This window comes from Alexandromys fortis, unplaced genomic scaffold, assembly GCF_014885135.2.
Source record: "Alexandromys fortis isolate MF-2015 unplaced genomic scaffold, M_Fortis_MF-2015_v1.1 scaffold_289, whole genome shotgun sequence".
In the NCBI taxonomy this organism is placed as follows: Eukaryota; Metazoa; Chordata; class Mammalia; order Rodentia; family Cricetidae; genus Alexandromys; species Alexandromys fortis.
This window is the reverse complement of record NW_026068168.1, coordinates 1,165,969-1,185,977: the sequence shown is the minus strand read 5'-3', so window position 1 is coordinate 1,185,977 and position 20,009 is coordinate 1,165,969. Positions and strand designations below refer to the sequence as shown.

Below are 20,009 nucleotides of genomic sequence, written 5' to 3'. Positions count from 1 at the left end.
TCAATCCTCAGGGCTCACAGAAAGGTAAACAGAAAGAACTGACTCCACAAAACTGTCCTATGACCTCCACCTGCACACCATGGCACACACATGTACATCATGCAGATATACACACATACACACAATAATATTTTTTAAATAAAAAACACTGGCGAGATTAGGGAGGTAGCTCAGTGGGTAAAGTATAACTTTGTTCAGCTATCAGCAACCACATAGTCAGGTGTGGCTGCATGTAGTGATAAGAGCGGCGGGCTGCGGCCTGGCTCCCGGCTAGCTTTACCCGAAATAATTACACAGAAACTGTATTCTTTTAAATACTGCCTGGCCCGTTATCTGCAGCCTCTTATTAGCTAACTCTCACATCTTGATTAACCCATTTCTATTAATGTATGTAGCACCCCGAGGTGGTGGCTTACCAGGAAGGATCTTAGCCTACATCCGTCTGGGGTCGGAGAATCATGGCGACTCCTTCACTGCCTTCTTTCCAGCATTCTGTTCTGTCTACTCCGCCTACCTAATTTTCTGTCCTATCAAAGGGCCAAGGCAGTTTCTTTATTAACCAATGAAAGTAACACATAGACAGATGAACTTCCTCCATCATGCACGAGTGCCTATAACCCCAGAGACAGGAAAACCACCAGGGTTTGCTGGCCTAAATGATCAACTCTAGTCTCAGTAAGCGCTCCTGTCTCATGGGAATAAGGCCAGTGTTAGAGCAGGATACTCAATGGCCTCATCTTGATGCTGCATGCAAACCAACACACTTGTAAACATACATGTGCATACACCTCAACTCACATGCACAAACATGAAAAACCCACTACAAATAGGAAAACTAATCATTCCCATTGCTACCATTCGCCAAAAGACAAAATGGCCCTGAATTCAAACCCCAGGGGTAACCGAATTCAGAAAAACACCTGGGTCAACATATTTTTAAAGTGAGTCTCATGTCCTAAGTTTGTATGCAGCTTAAAAGATGGGATATATATTTTAGGGAAATTTGAACACCTTTTAAAAAAAACTGTATGAATTGAGCATATAGCTGAGTTGGCTGAGTGATTGCCTATCATGCTTGAAGTCCTGGGTTCACTTTCCAGCATATATAAAATTAAGGGTGGTGGCACATGCCTACAATCACAGCATTCAAGAGGTAAAGGTGTGTGTGTGTATGTGGACATGAGTGTTGCTGTATGTGGGTGCCGGTGGCGTCCAGCCCAAGGGAATGACTCTTCTGAGCTGGAGTTACAGGTATTTGTGAACTATCTGGCGTGGGTGCTGGGATTTAAACTCAGGTCCTCTGGAAGAGCCCCAAGTGCTCTTAACTACACAGCTATCTCTCTAGTCCCTGAACTGTATATCTTAAAACTTGAAAAAAAAACCCAGGCAGTGGGGGTGCACACCTTTAATCCCAGCACTTGAAAGATAGAAGCAGACAGATCTTTGGGAGTTCGAGGCCAGCCTGGTCTACAAAGCAAGTTCCAGGACAGTTAAGACTGTTACACAGAGAAACCCTGCTCAGAAAAAATTTTTAAAAAAAACTTGAAAAAAGACTCATATAACATTGATATGAAAAAAGAATAGCTTTTAAACAGCTGTACCATATATTTGTGCTTCGAGCTGACTCACCTGGACCAAATTCTAGTCCTGTAAGCTCCATTAACGGCAGGGGAGTGCATCCTTTTTATTTTCTACACCATATTAATACTCTATCTTTTCCGTTTTAAACATAGAAATAACTTACCACTGTGTTACAATTGTCCACACCATTTAATACAATACTGTTCTATAGATTTACAATCTGGGTGCTGTAAATTGTAGCATTTGGTCTGGGCCTGGGTCATCTGGGTTTGTGTTAAGTAGACTCTGTGATGTTGTACGACAAAACACACTTAACAGTGCTGTGCTTAGAGGATAGCCCCACTGGTAGGTGATGAAGCAGTTAAGCAAAAGAGCAGGAGAACTGCTTAATAATAGCCAGTCCCTCAGTCCCTCAAGATTGCTTTACTCTCCTCCTCATCTCTGATAAAACCACAAGAGCGCCACAACATGATCCCCTAGTTTTTCAAGGAAACTATCATGGATCCTTTAGGATACTCAGGCCACAAAACCCCAGGACTGAACCTTTCTAATGAAAGAGGCCTGAGAATTTCAACCTCTCCGTGGCTTGCCTAGAGAGCTAGAATCACCTGCAGTTCTGAAAAGAAATGGCTTAGCTCCATCTTAGGTTTCAAATACGGAAAAAATGGCAAAAAAAAAAAGAATTGTCAGTGTATTATCATATCTGTATTATCATATCATATACAAGCCTGGGGATGTCAGCTCAGAGGTAGAGGACTTGCTTAGCATGACTGAAGGCCTGTGCTGCTATCCAGTACCTCTGCTACAATAGCCCAGACAAGGTTATTCATATGTCCATTACCATGAGAAAATACCTCAATATGGAGATTAAATCAAGTGGCATGATGCATGCATGTCTGGGAAAAAGCCCCACAAGCAAACACTAAACCTGATCACCTCAGACAGTTTGTCCTTATGTAGGGATTACCTCTCGACTAGACACTGATAGAAGCCAAGGCTCACCAGGACTAACAAGAAAGGAAGACAATGACACAGAGTGCAAGGACGAACTTATAAACTGGGTTAGAAGGGCTCAAGAAAGGAGTTGTCGGGACTGGAGAGACAGCTCAATTATTAACACTACTTTTTTTTAAAAAAATTGAGATTTTATTTTTATGTGTATGGGTGTTCTGCCTGCATATATGTCTGTGCACTACATGCATGCAGTGCCTGAAGAGGCCAAATGAGGGGGGTCAGATCTCCTGCAACTGGAGTCCTTGAACCTGGGTCCTCTGGAAGAGCAGCCACTACCCTTAGTCACTGAACCAACTCTCTAGCCCATTAAAAAGTACTTCTTGCTCTTATAACAGATTTGGGTTTGGTTAGCAGTACTCACGTGGTGGCTCACAACCATCTATAACCCCAGTTCCAGGGGATGTGATGCCCTCTTTTGGTCTCCACTGGCATCAGGCATGCTTATGGAACACATGTAGACATGCAAGCAAAACACTCATACACATGAAAATAAAATTTCACAACCCTTTGGAAAGGTCCTGTGGAAGAAGGCACCAGGGCAAGGCCAAAAATCTTATAGAGGCCTTTCTTTCACATTACGTCCAAAGGTAATCATGCCCTTGTTGTAATGACTTTCAGCCTGTCTTCAAATAGTTTGACAAAGCTTAGGTGCTGGTGGGTGGGGAGATGACCCACTTTGTTCACCTGATAGCAAGGTTCCTAGGAACTGTAAAGGCAGATCAAGGGCCCCTAGAAATTTAGTCAAGGTCGAGTTCACCAACAGCAGGATGACTTCTGAAACCAGAGCAAGTGTCATTCTCTTGGAAACCAGGCAAGCAGAAAAAATTTGCATGTTGTGGAATAGGGACAGCCAGATATGCCCTTTGGTCTAGAGACTTCAGTCCTTAACTGGGCCAACTGGAAAGATTACATCTACCAAAAGGCATTCTCATTGCCCATGTGGTCCAACAGAGCCCTTCCATTACAAGACCCTTGCCGCTTATCAGAGTCACCTTCTAAATAGGGCATGATAATGAACATCTGTAAATCCCAGCACTAAAAATGCTGAAAGCCGAAGGACTGCCATGGGTTCAAGGCCAGCTAATATTACTTGGGCAGTTTCTCTCAAACCAATGAAAAATATACAGACAAGAACTGGAAGTGGTGGCACATGCCCTTAGCCGCAGCACTGGAGAGGGATCTCTTTGAGTACAAGGCCAGTCTGGTTGATGTGCGAATCGAATTTTAGGCCAGCCAAGATTACATAGTGGAACCCTGCCCCAAAAATAAAGAAACAAGTGGCTGGAGAGTTGGCTCAGTAGTTAAGAGCACCTGTTGCAAAAAGTCCTGGGTTTGATTCCCAGCACCCACATGGAGACTCACCACTTCAGGCACCAGACATGTATGTGGTTCAAAGGCGTTCATGCAAGGAAAACACTCATACACAGAAAATAATAAAAAGAAATCTAAAATAATTAAAAATAGATGAATCAGCTTATGCGAGCCAAACCCGAACGCTTTGCACACGTGATAACATACTTAAGTCAGATTCCAAGTGTGTCAAGCACATAACCTCCAGAACATTTTTCAAAGAGAAAAGGGCTGGCAAGGCAGAATTGAAAATACTGGCTTTCAGAAAAGGGGCTACCCCAAAGTTCCAGCCACACCCATGGTGAGCAAAGGGATAGGAATTTCAAGGGAACACCCCGAGTCTTCCCTTTTTAAAGTGCCAGAGTCACTAGGGCAGACTCGCATTCTTCCAAGCTAGGTCGCTGGGCCTGGGTATGGGCTGCCGGGTGCCTCTTTCGGCATCCTTTGCTTCTGTCCCGCCCACTGCTTCTTCCGCCCCGCGCAGGCAAACGAAGGCGTGGGCGCTCCAGGACAGTGCTCCTCCAAGCCCTTCCACGCCCAGCCACCTACCACATCGCAGCCCGCTTCATGGTACTCCACTGTCCCGCCAGGGGTGGACAACCAAATCTCTCACACTCCTGGGCGGAAGCAAAAAGGTGACAGAAGAGCCTGAGTGTGAGCCGGAGTCCAAACACCAGCAACCGCCCGCCCAGGAACGAATCTTGCTAGGAGCCTACGCCACAAGAGGACCCGGGAGGGGTTGGGCCTCACGGTCGGAAGGGCGGGGCTACGCTCCTCGGGGGCGGGACTACCACGTAGAGAACGTCAAGTCCTGATGTTTGATTGGTGGGCAGCTGGAGACAGGCTCAATGGAACTTCCCATTCAATCAGCTAGGTGGGGTCCTAGGCTAACTGACAGGACTCTTCCCTCAGTTGTAAAGGAACCGCTCAGCACAGCTCAGCACAGCAGAGGGACATAGCGGCTGAGAGCATCTCAGCCCTGGTTGAACTCTTTAGTTCCCGATTCCTACAGGTTTACTCCCAGTCCGTGCTTCTTGCCCTTAACATCATCTGAGCAGCTTTCGAAAATATGGGTACCATGACTGTTCTCCCAGCAATAGGAAGACTGAGGCCACCAATTAGAAGCCAGCCTTGGCTAAAGCCTTGGTCTAGGTCAGAAGAAATATTGTTGTTGTTTTTATTTTAAGTTTTGGTTTAAAAATTCTTAGTGGTGAAAATTAAGTTGAAGAGAATTTTTCAAGGGAGGCCCATGCCTATTATCCAGGAAACCCAGGAGAGTGAGGCTGGACGATCACAAATTCAAGATCTGCCTGATTACAGAGTAAGGTCCAGTACAGCCTTTGAAGCTCACTGAGATCCAATCTCAAAGTGAAAAGTACAAAATGGATTGAAGGATCTAAGTGGCAGAGTGCAGGTCTAGCATGCTGGAGTTCCCAAGTAAAATCCCCAGTATGAAAAAGGAGAAGAAGAAAAAAAGAAAGAAAAAATTTCAGATATTAGCCATTATGGCACATTCCTAAATGAGTCGATTGTCAGAAGGTCTTATTTACTTAACAAGAATTCCCTCATCCAGACCCATGGCCAGGTGCTGAGTCACAATCTACTAATACAGATGTTTGCATAAGTGACCATTTGTGAGCCTAGGAAACTTTTTTTTTTTTAAGAAAAGAAGTCCTGCACAACGAACCCCATAAACTCCACTGCAGGTGATACTTAAAGAGGGAAAACTCTCAATACTTGGCTCACTTAATTCTCAAGTCAGGAAAGTCATGTTAAAGCCAGCCAACCTAGCATTCATATGTGTCTCTAGCTCAGGTTTTTAAATCAGGCTAGAAAAATGGCTCAGCAGTTATGAACACTTGCTGTTCTTTCAGGAGACCAGGGTTCCATGCCCAGCAGCCACATGCAGCTCAAAGTCATCCCAGGGGATCTGATGGCCTCTTCTGGCTTCTGCACATGCCAAGCCACACACATAGTACACATACATGAATACATACACACAGCAAAGACTCATACACATAAAAATAAATGTTTTTTAATTCTTTTAATGTTTTAGCAACCTTGATGTCTCATTGTTGTTCTTGTGGCTGTTGTAAGGGGCAAAGTAGTCACAAAGCCAGACAAGAAACATGTAAGAACTGTATAATGATGAAAATCCCTGTCCTTACATCTGCCGACTCACCTTTATTGTTACTTATGTCCCACATGTAATGAAAATTCCAAAACACCTAACAATAGACTTACAGATATGTTAGCAATGTCTTTACTACAAGAAGAATACTAATTAACATAATCTGATAATGTTATAGTTCAGTCATGTACTATGACCAAAACGTTTTAATAATCATATTTCCTCGGGATGATGAGCCATATAGATTCTGGGTATCTGGTTTAAGTAAAGCATTTTCCTGGGAGACTATGTCATCAGCTTTCAAACTATATTATGATTTCAGAGGCTAAAGAAACTGTTTTTAAAATTAGCTTATTTCCCATATTAATTATATAGCTAATCCAAAATTATCAACATGAACCAGACATGGGATAACATGCCTGAAATAGCATGTTATCACAAGTTCTGAGCTAGTCTGGGCTTTGTAATGGTTTCAAAGCCAGCCTCCACAAAATAGTGAGACTCTGTCTCAAAATAATCTAAAGGGCTATCGTGTTGCTGAGATGTTAGCTCAGAGGTAGTATTGCCTAGCATGTATAAGGTCCTGTATTTGAACCCTAATGCCAAAGAATGTGGAAAGGATCCAGAATAAATTAGGAGACTGTCTTAGTTACTTTTCTATTGCTCCTATTAAGAACTATGTGAATGACCCATCTCAGAAATAGGTCTGAATGCCTTTCTGAAATATATTATCCTCACAGTTTTATTTATTTATAGGAAGAGATTTTAAGATTTTCATTATGTGTGTGTATCTAGAGGTGTAACACACACACACACACACACACACACACGAGAGGACAAATGGGTACAAGTGGAGTCCAGAAGTGGAGTTATAGGCGGTTGTGAGTCATTGTGAGCCAACAGATATGAATGTTAGGAACTGAACTTGGCTCCTTTGCCTGCCTTAGTTACTATTCTATTTTTGTAAAGAGACACCATGACCAAGGCAACACCATGACCCTGGAAGGAGCACAAAAGCACATTCCAAGGAGAATTAGAGAATTGAGAATTGAGGTCACAGGACTCTTGTCCTGTTTTCTTGGAGCTTTCTCACAAGCAATGAGAATTCTCCTCATGCAGCTTCATTCGTGGACTGTGTTCCAACAACCGTCAAGGCAGAGAGCATGATAGTAAGCAGGCAGACATTGTGCTGGAGAAGTGGCTTAGAATTCTACATCCCAGGCTGCGGCCGCAATTGCAGCAGCTGCCTGAGCACCGGCGCCACTTGCGTGCCCATCTACTCGGCCGAAGGCACCTTCCAGTCGGGCATCTCGGGCAGCCGCCGCCGCCGCCGCCGCCGCCGCCGCCGCCGCCGCCGCCGCCGCCTGCAGCTACTGCTGCTGCTGCTGCTCGGGGCCGCCGCGGCCACTGCCTCGCAGACGCGCAGCCTGCAGCTCGGGCCTGCGCCAGCTGGAGACTGGCGGGTCCCGTGCCCGCCCGAACCTCCGCCGCCGCGGCCGCCGCCGCCTCCCACTTGGCCCTGCGCGCGTTCCGCTGCTCCCGCTGTGGCTGGCGGTCGCCGAGGGTCCGGCGCGGGTTTACAGCCAGAAGTCCAAAACTACCTACCTGGAAGGCCTCCCACCGCTACCTGAGTAGTAAATGAGCCCACCAAAGTTAGAACAGGAGGTGGGTGATGTTTATCTCATTTGAGCTCTGGAACTGCCCTGGTCCTACACTGTGGAGGATGTTCTTAACTTTTTCTCAGACTGCAGAACCCGCAACAGTGAAAGTGGAATTCATTTCCTCTTAAATAGAGATGGGAAAAGGAGGGGTGATGCCTTAATTGAGATGGAGTCCGAGCAGAACGTGCAGAAGAAGGCCTTAGAAAAGCACAGGACGTACATGGGGCAGCGCTATGTGGAAGTGTATGAGATAAACGATGAAGCTGTGGATGCCTTAATGAAGAACCTGCAGGTCAAGTCGTCTCCTGTGGTAAATGATGGTCTAGTTGGAAATAAAACAATCCGACTCTCCACATTTGCTTTTCCAGTGGGGTACCCACCCCACATTTTAGAACAAATAGGGGTGTCTTGCTTAAATAAAACTAGCATTTAATATATAATTGTGTAAAGGGTTTGTGAATAGAGCTGTATTTCTGTCACATTGTGGCAGTACCTACTGCTTTAATACTAAATAGCTTGTTATTTAAGTATTGAACAAAATGGCTGGCTTCAAAAATAGTCATTAATAAACTTAACTTTATGTATACCTGTGTAAAAGAAAAAAAAAAGAATTCTACATCCTGTCCCATAGACAAAGAGACTAGGCCTAACATGACTTTTGAGACTTCAAAGTCCACCCACAGTGATATGCATATTCACACAATCATGCCTCCTAACCCTTCAAATTTTGCCACTCACTGATAACTATGGATTCAAATATATGAGCCTATGGGGGATATTCTTATTCAAACTACCACAATGACATTAACTTCTAAACCATTTTTCCAGCCTTTGCATTTTTTCTTATATATATAAGAAAATAAATATATTTATTTATTTTAATTAAAATATAACCAATTACATCATTCCCTTCTCCCCTCCCAATGCCTCTTGTTCCCTCTGCAATTCAGAGCCTCTTCATTTGGATTATTATTGTTACATACAAATATATGTATATTTGTTACACAAATATATAAATACAACATGCTGAGTTTCTTTAGTGTTGCTTGTATGTGTATGGTTTTATAGCTGACCAATTAAAGGGCTCATTCCTGGGAAAGACTAAGTCACCCTTTCTAAGCATTCCTTAGTTGCCTGCAGTTCTTTGTCTAGAGATGAAGCCCCTTGAAATTTCCCCCTCCCACATTAGCTTGCCTATTAGTGCTCTCATTTATTTTAGGCAGCCATAGTGTTGTAATATGTGGGTGCACCTTCCCTATCATTTTAGGAGATATAATCTCACATCAAACTTCCTGGTTCTTTCTGTTCCTTTAAGAGGAATGTGCAAGAGTTGTGTTATCCGCTGGGGATGGGAATTCCACAATAAGTTGTTCTGCATATTTTGACCAGTTGTGGTTTTCTATTATGGTCGCTATCTGTTGAAAACAGAAGCTTCTTTGATGACGAGTGAAAGCTACACTTCTCTGGCAAAGATGGCTGGTGAACAAACTTGTTCTTTAAATAGCAACCAGATTAACAGGATTCTTTCCCATTTGCTACCACAGATCATGATTTAAAAAACAAAACCGAAGCTACAGAGAAACCCTGTCTCGAAAAACAAAAAACAAATAAAAAAAAAAAACAAAAAAAAAAGAATGATGTAGTTCAATGGTTGTGCATTTACTAAACATGTGAAAAGTCTGTGGTGGTTTGGAAGAGAATAGCCTCCATAAGTTCCTATGTTTGAATACTTGGTACCCTATTGACAGAATTGTTTGGGAAGGATTAGGAGGTGTGGCTTTTTGGAGGAGGTTTGTCACTGGGAGCAGGTTTTGAGGTTCAAGACTCATGTCATTCCTAATGTGCTCTCTGCTTTCTGACTGCTGGTATGAGAAGAGAGCTCCCAGCTGTTCCTGCCACCATGCCTTCACTCTGATATCATGGACTCTACCCTTGAAAACAATAAGCCTAATCAGACACGTTATTTAATAAGCTCTGTTGGTTATGATTTATCACAGCAATAAAAACCCAACCTTATACAAAGTCCTAGGTTCAATCTCCAGAACTCCGAAATGAAATTTAAAAAGGAACACTGCAGGTGCAGTTTCCCTGGATAAAAACTATTTTTCTGGGGACTAAAGAAATGGTTGAGCAGTTAAGAAGAGCCCAGACAGCTCTTCCAGAGGACTCAGGTTGAATTTCCAGCACCCACATGGTAGCTCACAACTGGCTGTAATTCCAGTTCTAGTGGATCCAGTGCCCTGGCCTCCTCGGGTACAAGGGCATTGCATGCAAAACACACATACACATCAAACAAAATGAATTTTAAATAAAACACATAGTTCTGAAGCACGATGACGAACACAGTAGGTCACAAGTTACCCATCACTATTCCTTACCCCAAATAAGTCCTGTGGACAATTGATGACGACCAACACTCAAGTCTGTGTTCTGAGGCAGAGAAATAACATCTCCAAGTTCATGGACAATGCCTGGTGCTATAAATGTCCCTAAAACCTAATGGCAAACATAGCATGCATAACTGCGCTACCAGATATGCTGCTTGTATTATACTTGAGGGCCAGAATCAGCACAACATGTACTCTTCTAATTTGGAGAAATAGTAAAAAGTGAGCAATTAATCTGATAACAATCCTAGAGTAAACAATATACTATAAACAGTTTCACCCAAGTGATCAAGATACTATTAGCTGGCTCATTTAAATATGATTTGCTTACATTTCACACTGGCCTCAGTGATTATCTAATCCATATTGTCAGGCAATATTGAATTGGAGGTGAATAGAATTGGGATCAAGAAATGAATGAGTTTGACTTAAATCAGTTCAGCAAGTATGCATGCATTAAATTCCAGAGCTGTAAAGAAAACCTTCACATCCCAATCTTCTGATCCATATTTATCTTAAATCCTCACTGTCCATGTTTCTGGTGGTTCCTGATCTCAACAATTACTTCCTTTCTTGTTAATTACCTATAAATAGCAACATCAATATATATTATAACAATTTTTACAAAGGAAATGTTTAGAGAAGTGAGAAGCCATGCCTAAAAGCAAATACTGTAGTCCAAGGCTCCTAAGACCAAAACAAGGTATTTTCAGTCACCCACCCTTTCCCTCACAGTCAAAAGAGAAATTTGCATGGGTGTGAAAACAGAGCACATTTTACAATTAATCAAGTTGTGATGCCTTAAAAATGAAAGATACAGTGCAAAAACAGAGAAAAAGTTATCAAACCATTTTCATGAATTAGTTGAGCAAATTTCATTTGCAACTTGAGGCAAAGATAGATGGTACAATTGCATCTTAATGTTCCCTCTAGCTAAATTTTATGGAATTAATCTAAAACACATATAAATAATATAGAGGTGTTGAATATTTCCTGAGAACCAATCTAGGAAGAAACAAAATAGGAATTTGCAGGAACTTTAAAACACAGTTTCCATTCAGTCTGTCCTGTATATCTAAATTGCCATTCTGTGACCATTTGGCCCAGAATTTCCCCATTTTTAGAGCAGTTATTTAGGGAATACACGCGCTCGCGCGTGCACACACACACACAAACACACACACACACACACACACACACACACACACACACACACACCTGTGTGCCCACGGAGGCCAGATAAAAGAATCAGATCCTGGAACTGGAGGTACAGGTAGTTGTTGGTCACTTGGTATGGGTGCTACAAACCCAATTCAGTTCCTCTAGAAAAGCAGTCAGAACTCTAAACCACTGAGACATCTCTCCAGAGATCAATCCTGTCATTAAATGTAATGCTAAGCTAATAGCTTCTTCTTGAAAGCTATCCTTGATACAATATAGAGCAAGTCTGGTGCCATTCTTGTATACAGACTTTCATGTGCTTTAAGTTCTTGCCATGTTCCTACTTCTCCATTGTTTCCACTTCCCTGCTAATTTCAATTACACTGCAGTTTCTTTCAAGTGCTACAACAGAGTAGTATCCACAGGGATAGTCTAGAAATTTTCTTTACACACAGAGATGCAAGATGCTATTCTATGTGCCTTATGGATGCTGTATCTGCCATTATAATAATAATAGCACTGCCTCTTAAAGTACAGATGTTAGGCAAATGTTTCCAGAAATACGTAACAGGGAGAGATGTCCTTCCAACACAGTCTCTATTCCAGGCTTTCCCTAACCTCTTACCTCATATGTCACTTGGAAGCTTCATCCCTGATTTTTACTGATGTCTGAAACCTAGCTGATGGTTGACCTCATCATTCATTCCCTTTGTTACTAAGTAGGGAAACCACCAATGCCAAGCATTGCTGAAACTAGGGTGAAGTGAGACAGGCAAATGCCTTGATTGCAAATTTTGATTTTCAAAAATATTACATAGAAATATTTCTACCTTTGTCTTATGGTTTCTAATGGTGTGATAAAACACCATGACCAAAAGGAACTTGGGGAGGAAAACTTTTATTTGACTTATATTTCTACATCACTGTTCATCACTGAAAGCAGTCAGAGCAGAATTCAGACAGGGCCAGAAACTGGAGGCAGGAACTGATCCAGAGGCAATGGAGAGGAGCTGCTTACTCACTTGTTTCCCCATGGCTTGCTCAGCCTACTTTCTTATAGAACCCAGGACCACAAGCCCAGGGATGGCACCACCCACAGTGGGTTGAGCCCTCCTCCCCCATCAATCACTAATTAAGAAAATGCCTTACAGTTGGATCTATGTGGGCATCTTTTCAGTTGAGGGTCCCTCCTTTCAGATAACTCATTTATGTGTCAAGCTGACATAAGACTAGCCAGCACAATCTTCATTTTCTTTTTTTTGTTGCTGTTTCAGTGTTCCCTTAAATTTTGCAAACAAAATGAATGACACACTTACCTCCCCATAATTTTAGCTACATTTCACATGTTAAAATGATGACTTAGGCTGAGAGCTTGTATTTGCCCTGATGCCTCAGTTCGTTTCCCAGACAGATTGTCATTATATTTCCCAGCTGGCCTTGAACTCAAAATCCTCCTGAATCAACTTCCTGAATAGCTAGGATTACAGGTGTATCATACTATACTCTTATTTACAATTCATTTCAAATGATAGCTTCTAATTCTACTAACATCTCCCCAACATCCTACCTTCACGTACAAAGAATTTGTTGAATTTCATCCAAGTATGAACTATCATCTCAAATCAAAGGCTTAAACTCTAGTGGCCAGATTCTGCCTTGTTCTAGAACATACTTAGCCAATCACTAGGCAAAAATAGATACAGAAACAAGAATGCCAAAGCTTACAGATGGAGGAAAAATAGCTGGTGTCTTCCATTGCTGGCTAGTGCATTAGTCCCAAGACACTAGGATCTAAAGCCTTTTAATTAAAAAACAATGGACTTTCCATTCTAAAGTGGTGGAACTTAGTTTTGTTTTTCGAGATAGGGTTTCTCTGTATATCTCTGAGTGTTCTGGAACTCACTCTGTAGACCAGAGTGTTGGGATTAAGGCATATGTTATCTGAGGTAGTGGAACTTGTGATAGTCAGCTTTAGAAAACTCATCTAAAAATACCATCAGAAGCCATTCTTAAACATTTATAATTGGGCTGGACATATCTTGGTTGGTAGAATGTCTGCCTAGTATTGACAATTCTCTGGCTTTGTTCCCAGATGAGCTGCAATTCTAGTGCTCAGGAGATGGGAGCAGGAGGGTAAGAAGTTCCAGGTCATCCATTCTCAACTACATATTAGGTTTGTAGTCCTAGGCAGTCTAAGTGACGCATATGAATCTGTTTCTTGAAGAGTGTATTCTTAAAGAGACTCCTACTGGGTTTTCTACATTTCAATGAATGGTTAACATAACCAGTTTCAAAATAGTACAAGACCACACATCCACATGTAGAATGACAGATGGATTTGATGATTCATCTTCCTTTTGCAGATAAAAAGACATGCAGACTGAGAAATTCCCTGCATGTCTAACATTGAACTTTGCAGGGAGTTGAGGGAATTATTGAGAGGAAATAAGAATTTCATATTCTCTACCAAGCAGAGAAAAAGAAACTATTGAGGGTTAGTGAGATAGCTCAAACCTGGGTTGATTCCCAAAATCCTTGCTTTTGTGTTGTTTTTGTTTTTAAAAACCATGTATGGTAGCACTTGATGTAATCACTGTGCTGGGATTGCAGAAGCAGGCAGATTCCTAGGGCTTAGTGGTCAGCCATCCTAGCATACTTGGCAAGGTCCAGGCCAGTGAGAAGCCTTGTCTCAAAATAACAATATGGACAGTGCCTAAGGAGGGACTCAAGGTTGACTTCTGAACGCCACAGTAATGTCCACACTCCAAAGGAAGTATTGAACCATGATACAAGCCACGAAGTCAAAGGCGATGATTGTGTGGCAAAAACCTTTGCCTATAAAAGTACTGATTTTTAATTTCTCAAAAGCATGTCAAACCTTTCACCACTGCTGTAACCTGCCCTCATGTGGCGTCCTCCTAGAACCATTCTTCATCCACTCTTCATCTTCCTGATCCGCTCTTCATCTCTCCTGCCCTCCTCCAGCACAATGAACTGAAAGCAAAATATAGTCATACGACTCTTCCACTTTAAAGGCTGGCCACTGATTTTTGAATAAAAAACAAGACTGTTCTGCACGGGCCACTGATCCTTGCTGATCCCCTCACTCCCAGCCACCAACCTATGCCTCTGCTGCCACCTCCTCCTTCTGTTCCTCCTTATCACCTTCCTCCTAGCCTTCTCTGAGCTTCCCAATTACTAGGCTGCTCCACTGCCCAGCTCCTGATTTCATACCCATTGTTCCTTTCCCTGAAAGCCCTTTCCTTCACTCTGTCCTTGCCCAACTTCTTCAACTCATTTCCCGAAAATAGGCTTTCCTGAATACCACTGAACTACCCCCAACTCTACTGACTCCTAAGCTATGATAAGCACCTCTCATCTTTTCCTTCATAGCAGTTAGGACTGTCACTACCATCCAGAATATTCTCTCTATTCCAAAGAGAAATTGCACATCTCATATCCCTGAAGTCATTGCCCAATCTCTTTCCCTGAACAATTAAGATTTCTTCTCTATCTATGGATTCTCCTAGCCTGGGTATGTCATACAAATTGAAATATCCAAAATGTGCTGGTCCTTCATGGCATATCTTTCACTTAAAAGAACATTTGTATTATGATCTGTATATCAGTAACTTATTAGTTTTATATTTTAATTTCATTTAGTGTGTAGGTTAGAGGGAAAGGCACATGCATGTGCATAGGTATGTAGATATGTGTCTTGTAAGTGTGTGTGCATTTGTCATAGCTCATACATGGCGGTCAGAGGACAAGAATGATTCCCTCTTTCTACCATCAGTTCTGAAAAATCTAACTCAGGTCATCAGGCTTTCCCAGTAAATGTTTTTGCCCACTAAGCCATCTCATCAGCTCCCACTTCTTTTTAGTGTGGAGTGAAATGTCATGCATACCGTATTTGGCTCATCTACCCATGAATTGATAGACACGTTGTTTCTCCTTTGTGGCTACCATGAATGATGCTGCTATTTTAAATGCAAATTTTAAAATCATTTCTTATCTATAACTTTAGGCACTTACCATAGAGATATTCTCCTAGGTCTCTGTCATTTATAATATGCCATGTCAAGCACAGAAAAAGAAATTAAGTTATTTCATATGTTTTGCCTGAACACTATAATGCAAACTATACATTAAAACTTGGATGAGTCTTTTGATTATTTGTGATACACTAATTTGACTTTGTGATTATTAATTAATTAGTTAATTAGTTGACTAATTAATAAGCACTATGTTACTGAGACAAGGGGGATGTTCTATCGGGAACTCACCAAGGCCAGCTGGCCTGGGTCTGAAAAAGCCTGGGTTAAAACCGGTCTTGCTGAACATAGCGGATAATGAGGACTACTGAGACCTCAAGAACAGTGGCAATAGGTTTTTGATCCTACTGCACCTATTGGTTAGTGGGAGCCTAGGCAGTTTAGATGCTCACCTTACTAGACCTGGATGGAGGTGGGTGGTCCTCGGACTTCCCACAGGGTAGGGAACCCTGATTGCTCTTTGGACTGACGAGGGAGGGGGACTTGACTGGGGAAGGGGGAGGGAAAGGGGAAGTGGCTGGGGGGGAAGAGACAGAAATCTTAAATAAATAAATAAATAAATAAATAAATAAATAAATAAGCACTGTATTTTCCAGCACCAAATAGTTTCTCCAATGACATCTAGAACTTTGCATCTAAAATTATATTCCTCCAGGTTTTTAATTTGTATACCTTGGGTTGGTTTTTCTCAGGCTTTTTTGTCAGTGTCTGAAGTCATAGGAATTAAGTCAAACTATTAAAATCTCTGTCTGTTTCTCTCACTCTCTCTCTTTCTGTGTCTTGCTGTGTCCCCTCCCCTCATGTGCGTGTGTGGGGTGCTTTTGTTCGTGCATGTGTGCATGTGTTAGTGTGTTGCTGGGAACAGAAGCTAAAGCCTTGTGAGTGCTGTGCACAAGTTTATCTGTTTTAAAACTCAATTTTTCTCTGGATTATGAGCACATCCCACAAGGAGCCCATTCCTCCTTCACTCCTCTGCTCAGAAACATTTGTAGAACAGTTCCATGAATGACTTACATTCAGTCAATCCCAGAACTGTGAATGTTGAGACAGGAAAATCATGAGTTTAAAGCCAGCTTGAGCTATATATTGTGAGATGAGAGGACAGTAGCGAGAAAAGAGAGGGGAGAAAGAGAATACATATTAAAATACATATTAAATATAGAGAGCCAATATAGTAATTCAATTTTACTGAATTCTTTTATTGAGTCACTATATATTAAGTCCTGAGCTGGGTACAGAGCCTACACAGATCAAAAAAGGAGAGTTCATGGATCAAGTCCCCAAGCTGTGGGAGTGTGGATAAGGTTTGGAGAAGAGTGGAGCCAGAGAAACACAGATAAGGAGTGCTGAGCATAGAAACAGCATGGGGGCAGTCATTGGCTCCAAGCTGTGTGGGAGGCTGTGCTCTGTGAGCTAAAGCTGCCCGTGTTTCAAGGAAAAACTATAGTTCTATGTGAATAGCGTTATTTCAAAATCCACTCAGTTCAGAACACACTGCCACGTTCTTTATGCTTCACAAGTTTCTCATACTTGATAATTAGAAAAGATAAAAATGACAGTCAGAAAGATGGACATAAAATATTAATTTCAAAAGAACAGCCTTTATCTGTTGAACTATCATGTTCACAGGCACGCACATGCACACACACACATACACACAAAGTTTAAAAAATAATGATTGGAGAGATAGCTCAGCAGTTTAGAGAACTTCTTGTTCTACCAGGGGACCCAGTTTTGACTCAAAACCATCTGTAACTACAGTTCTAGGGGATCTGACATCCTCTTGACCTTCACGGGTACCAGACAGGCACATGGTACATACATATAAATGCACGCAAAACACTCATAATACATAAAATAAATCTTAAAAACAAAACAAAAACAAACAAAAAAAGATAAGGAGAGTTCCTAACACCTAGGAGTTCATCATCACTAGAGAGAAAAAGGGGAAAATGTCACCAAATGTATTATAACTACTCTAGTGCACCGTGTACCACCCTCTCTCAGAAGCAGCAGCAAATAATTCAATTCATTCTATCATGACAGAGCATGGAAGGCATCTAGGTGATGACATAGAACAGTGACTTATAAAGCCACACTGAGAATGTGACATCTGAGAGAATTCTGCACTTAGAAAGAAATTACAAAATTATCCAAACTAAAATTTCCAGTTTATTAAACTCTTTATTAAAAAATTAGAGTTTTCCAAAATAAGCTTTTATACTTAATACGCCATGCCACACACTATCATACACCTATTTCCTGGCTAATTAAAGAATGTCATTTGAACTAAAGGTACCAATGAAACATGGTCAGGTACCCTGTACCTTTATAATCCAGTCCCCCGCCTCCTGACGGCAGGGTTACCATCACTGCCAACCCAGATGAATCTTCCATGTAAGCAACTGGAGCTATGTGTCCTCAGCAGAAGTGAATATCTAAAGGCAAGAGCCTTCCTTTGCCTGACCGTTGAAGAACTTAGTTTGATGCTCTGGGAGAATTAACACACCTCTGGCAGGGTAACTCTGAACTAAGTGCCAAGTTACTGAGGGAAATTGACTGCTTATTCATGTGATCTTTGTCCCAGGTAAACTAGCACCCAAACCTTCTCTTCCATGCACTGTGTTGTTCTAGACAAATCACATAGAACACACATATCAAGTGACTGTCCTAGGTGAGAAACTGCTGAATACTGGAACAATAGGAGTGAAAACAGGATACAGTATAGTACCATGGTACAGGGCTTGTCTAGTATAGACAAGGCTCTGAGTTCCATCCCAGCACTAAAGCACATGCACGTGCACACACATGCACACACAAATAAAGGTAAATAATAATATCAATAATAATAATGATAATAAAGTGTCTCAGCCACAGAGGGGGCTTATATCTGGCTTCTTGGCTCATTTTACAGATGGGAAACAGAATCCTAAATTCTCATCTCTTCCTCTGGTCTGATAACACCGCACACCCTTCATTAAGTTGCTTTGAGCCTTTATGGATATTTTTAAAGGCCCAAATAAAGCCTTAGATCTAAGAGGATTTCCTGACTCTTTTATTCATGATCAGCTTTTACTTGCCCTCAATTTCTTATTTCACAAAGTCTGTACCTGATAATTTTCTGTGTTGTAATTTTTCTTTGTATTCTTCCTTTAATAATTGGATTGTTCATCCCAGTACAGCAGTGATACTGTTATTATCAAAGGCAGGAGTCGCCTTTTAAACTTTGCATCTGACATATAGTTTATTCTCAATATGTAAGACTTCCTTGATTGGGGCCCGGGCATAATTGCACGCTCCTGTAATGCCAGCACTCAGGAGACTGAAGTAGAATGATCAATTCACGGGCAGCCTGGGCTATGTATCAAGACACTGTGTCAATGGAAAAAATACAACACTTAGTTGATTGGATGATGGAAAGCAGATCCTCAACAAAGATGCTGAACAATTCTCCCTTTCAAAGGTTAGTTTGGTACTAATCCAGGCTTCAATTCTCAACTAGATGAATTTGAACAATGAAATTCCATGAGCAAAATATAAAACTGGGAGAAGCTACATTATAAATATTTACATTCCGTCTCATTGAAAATTAGGTCCATTACAGTGGCAGGAAGGATGATTTGTTGCATGAGAAAACAGCTTCTTATGTGATATGCCAACCTCAAAAGCACTCCCAGAACCTCCTGATTTTTTAATTTTATAAACTTCCTTGCTTAAAAACATTACAAATAAATCAAAGCATCACACACACCAAAATTAACCAGACCTAAATTCAACACAACTCAACACAGTTAGAGCAGGCATTTGGAGCGGAAACCGTCGAGTTTCACATTAAATTTTACACTTTCAGTGTCAAATATATTTTATGCACTTATCTACCACCAAAAACAAAACAAAAAATCCACGACATAATTAGAACTAGAAAAGCAATGACTTTTGTATCCTAGTTCATAACCCGTGTCCATTATACATATTCAAAACATCCTTGATGGAACTGATTAAGCCATCATCCTAAACTTAAACCCTTCAAGGTTTTAAAATTGAAAAGAATTTATTTTCTTACTGCCTTAAATGTTTTTTTCCCTCTATATATTGCTCCTGTTCTTGAACTTCAATGCCTCCTACTGAAAGCTTGTTTAACAGAGAAGGGCATTGAGCAAGGAAAGAGACAGCGGTCCTCTGTGGCATTATAATGCGTGAGAGAACATGAGTGCTGGCAATGCGAAAAAGCTCAGCTTTTGTAGCTTATTCTCTCTGTGACAGAGGACCATAAAGACTTCTTTCTTTCCTTCTTCTGCCTACTTGAAGGGTTGAGACTCAATGAAATCCTTACCACTTTTCTACCCCCTCGTCCCTCCCAGCCGGAAAGAACGGGATGAATAACACTCAACTAAAGGCTGTAAATAGGAAGACAACTGTAAGAACACGGTTTTTCCCCTCTTTACTGGGGAAGACAAGTCCTCTAGCCTGTTCTGGCATTTAGAGGGAAGTCTGGAGCAAACATTTTGGTTTGTAATGCTTCTATATTTTTTTCCTCTGGCTTACAGCAGAATTTTTCCCCTCAGTTCGTCAGTGAAATCTCTCCCCCAGTATGCTAGGTTCTTCTAAAAAGAAGAAAGAAAACTAAAGCTCCCATTAACTCTACCTACCTATGTGGGCATAGGCTTCT

At 41.5% G+C, this 20,009-nt stretch overlaps 1 protein-coding gene across 2 annotated transcripts in view; it reads right to left on the bottom strand.

The window, feature by feature from the left end:
* Positions 1 to 4,689, bottom strand: part of Acot9 (acyl-CoA thioesterase 9) — a 41,801-nt gene extending 37,112 nt beyond the window's left edge. For both annotated transcript variants that reach the window (XM_050128306.1, XM_050128307.1), the window contains exon 1: positions 4,495 to 4,689. In XM_050128306.1, the coding sequence (XP_049984263.1) occupies positions 4,495 to 4,514 (20 nt within the window). In that variant the 5' untranslated portion in view covers positions 4,515 to 4,689. The remainder of the gene's footprint in view (positions 1 to 4,494) is intronic.
* Positions 4,690 to 20,009: the final 15,320 nt, after the last annotated feature.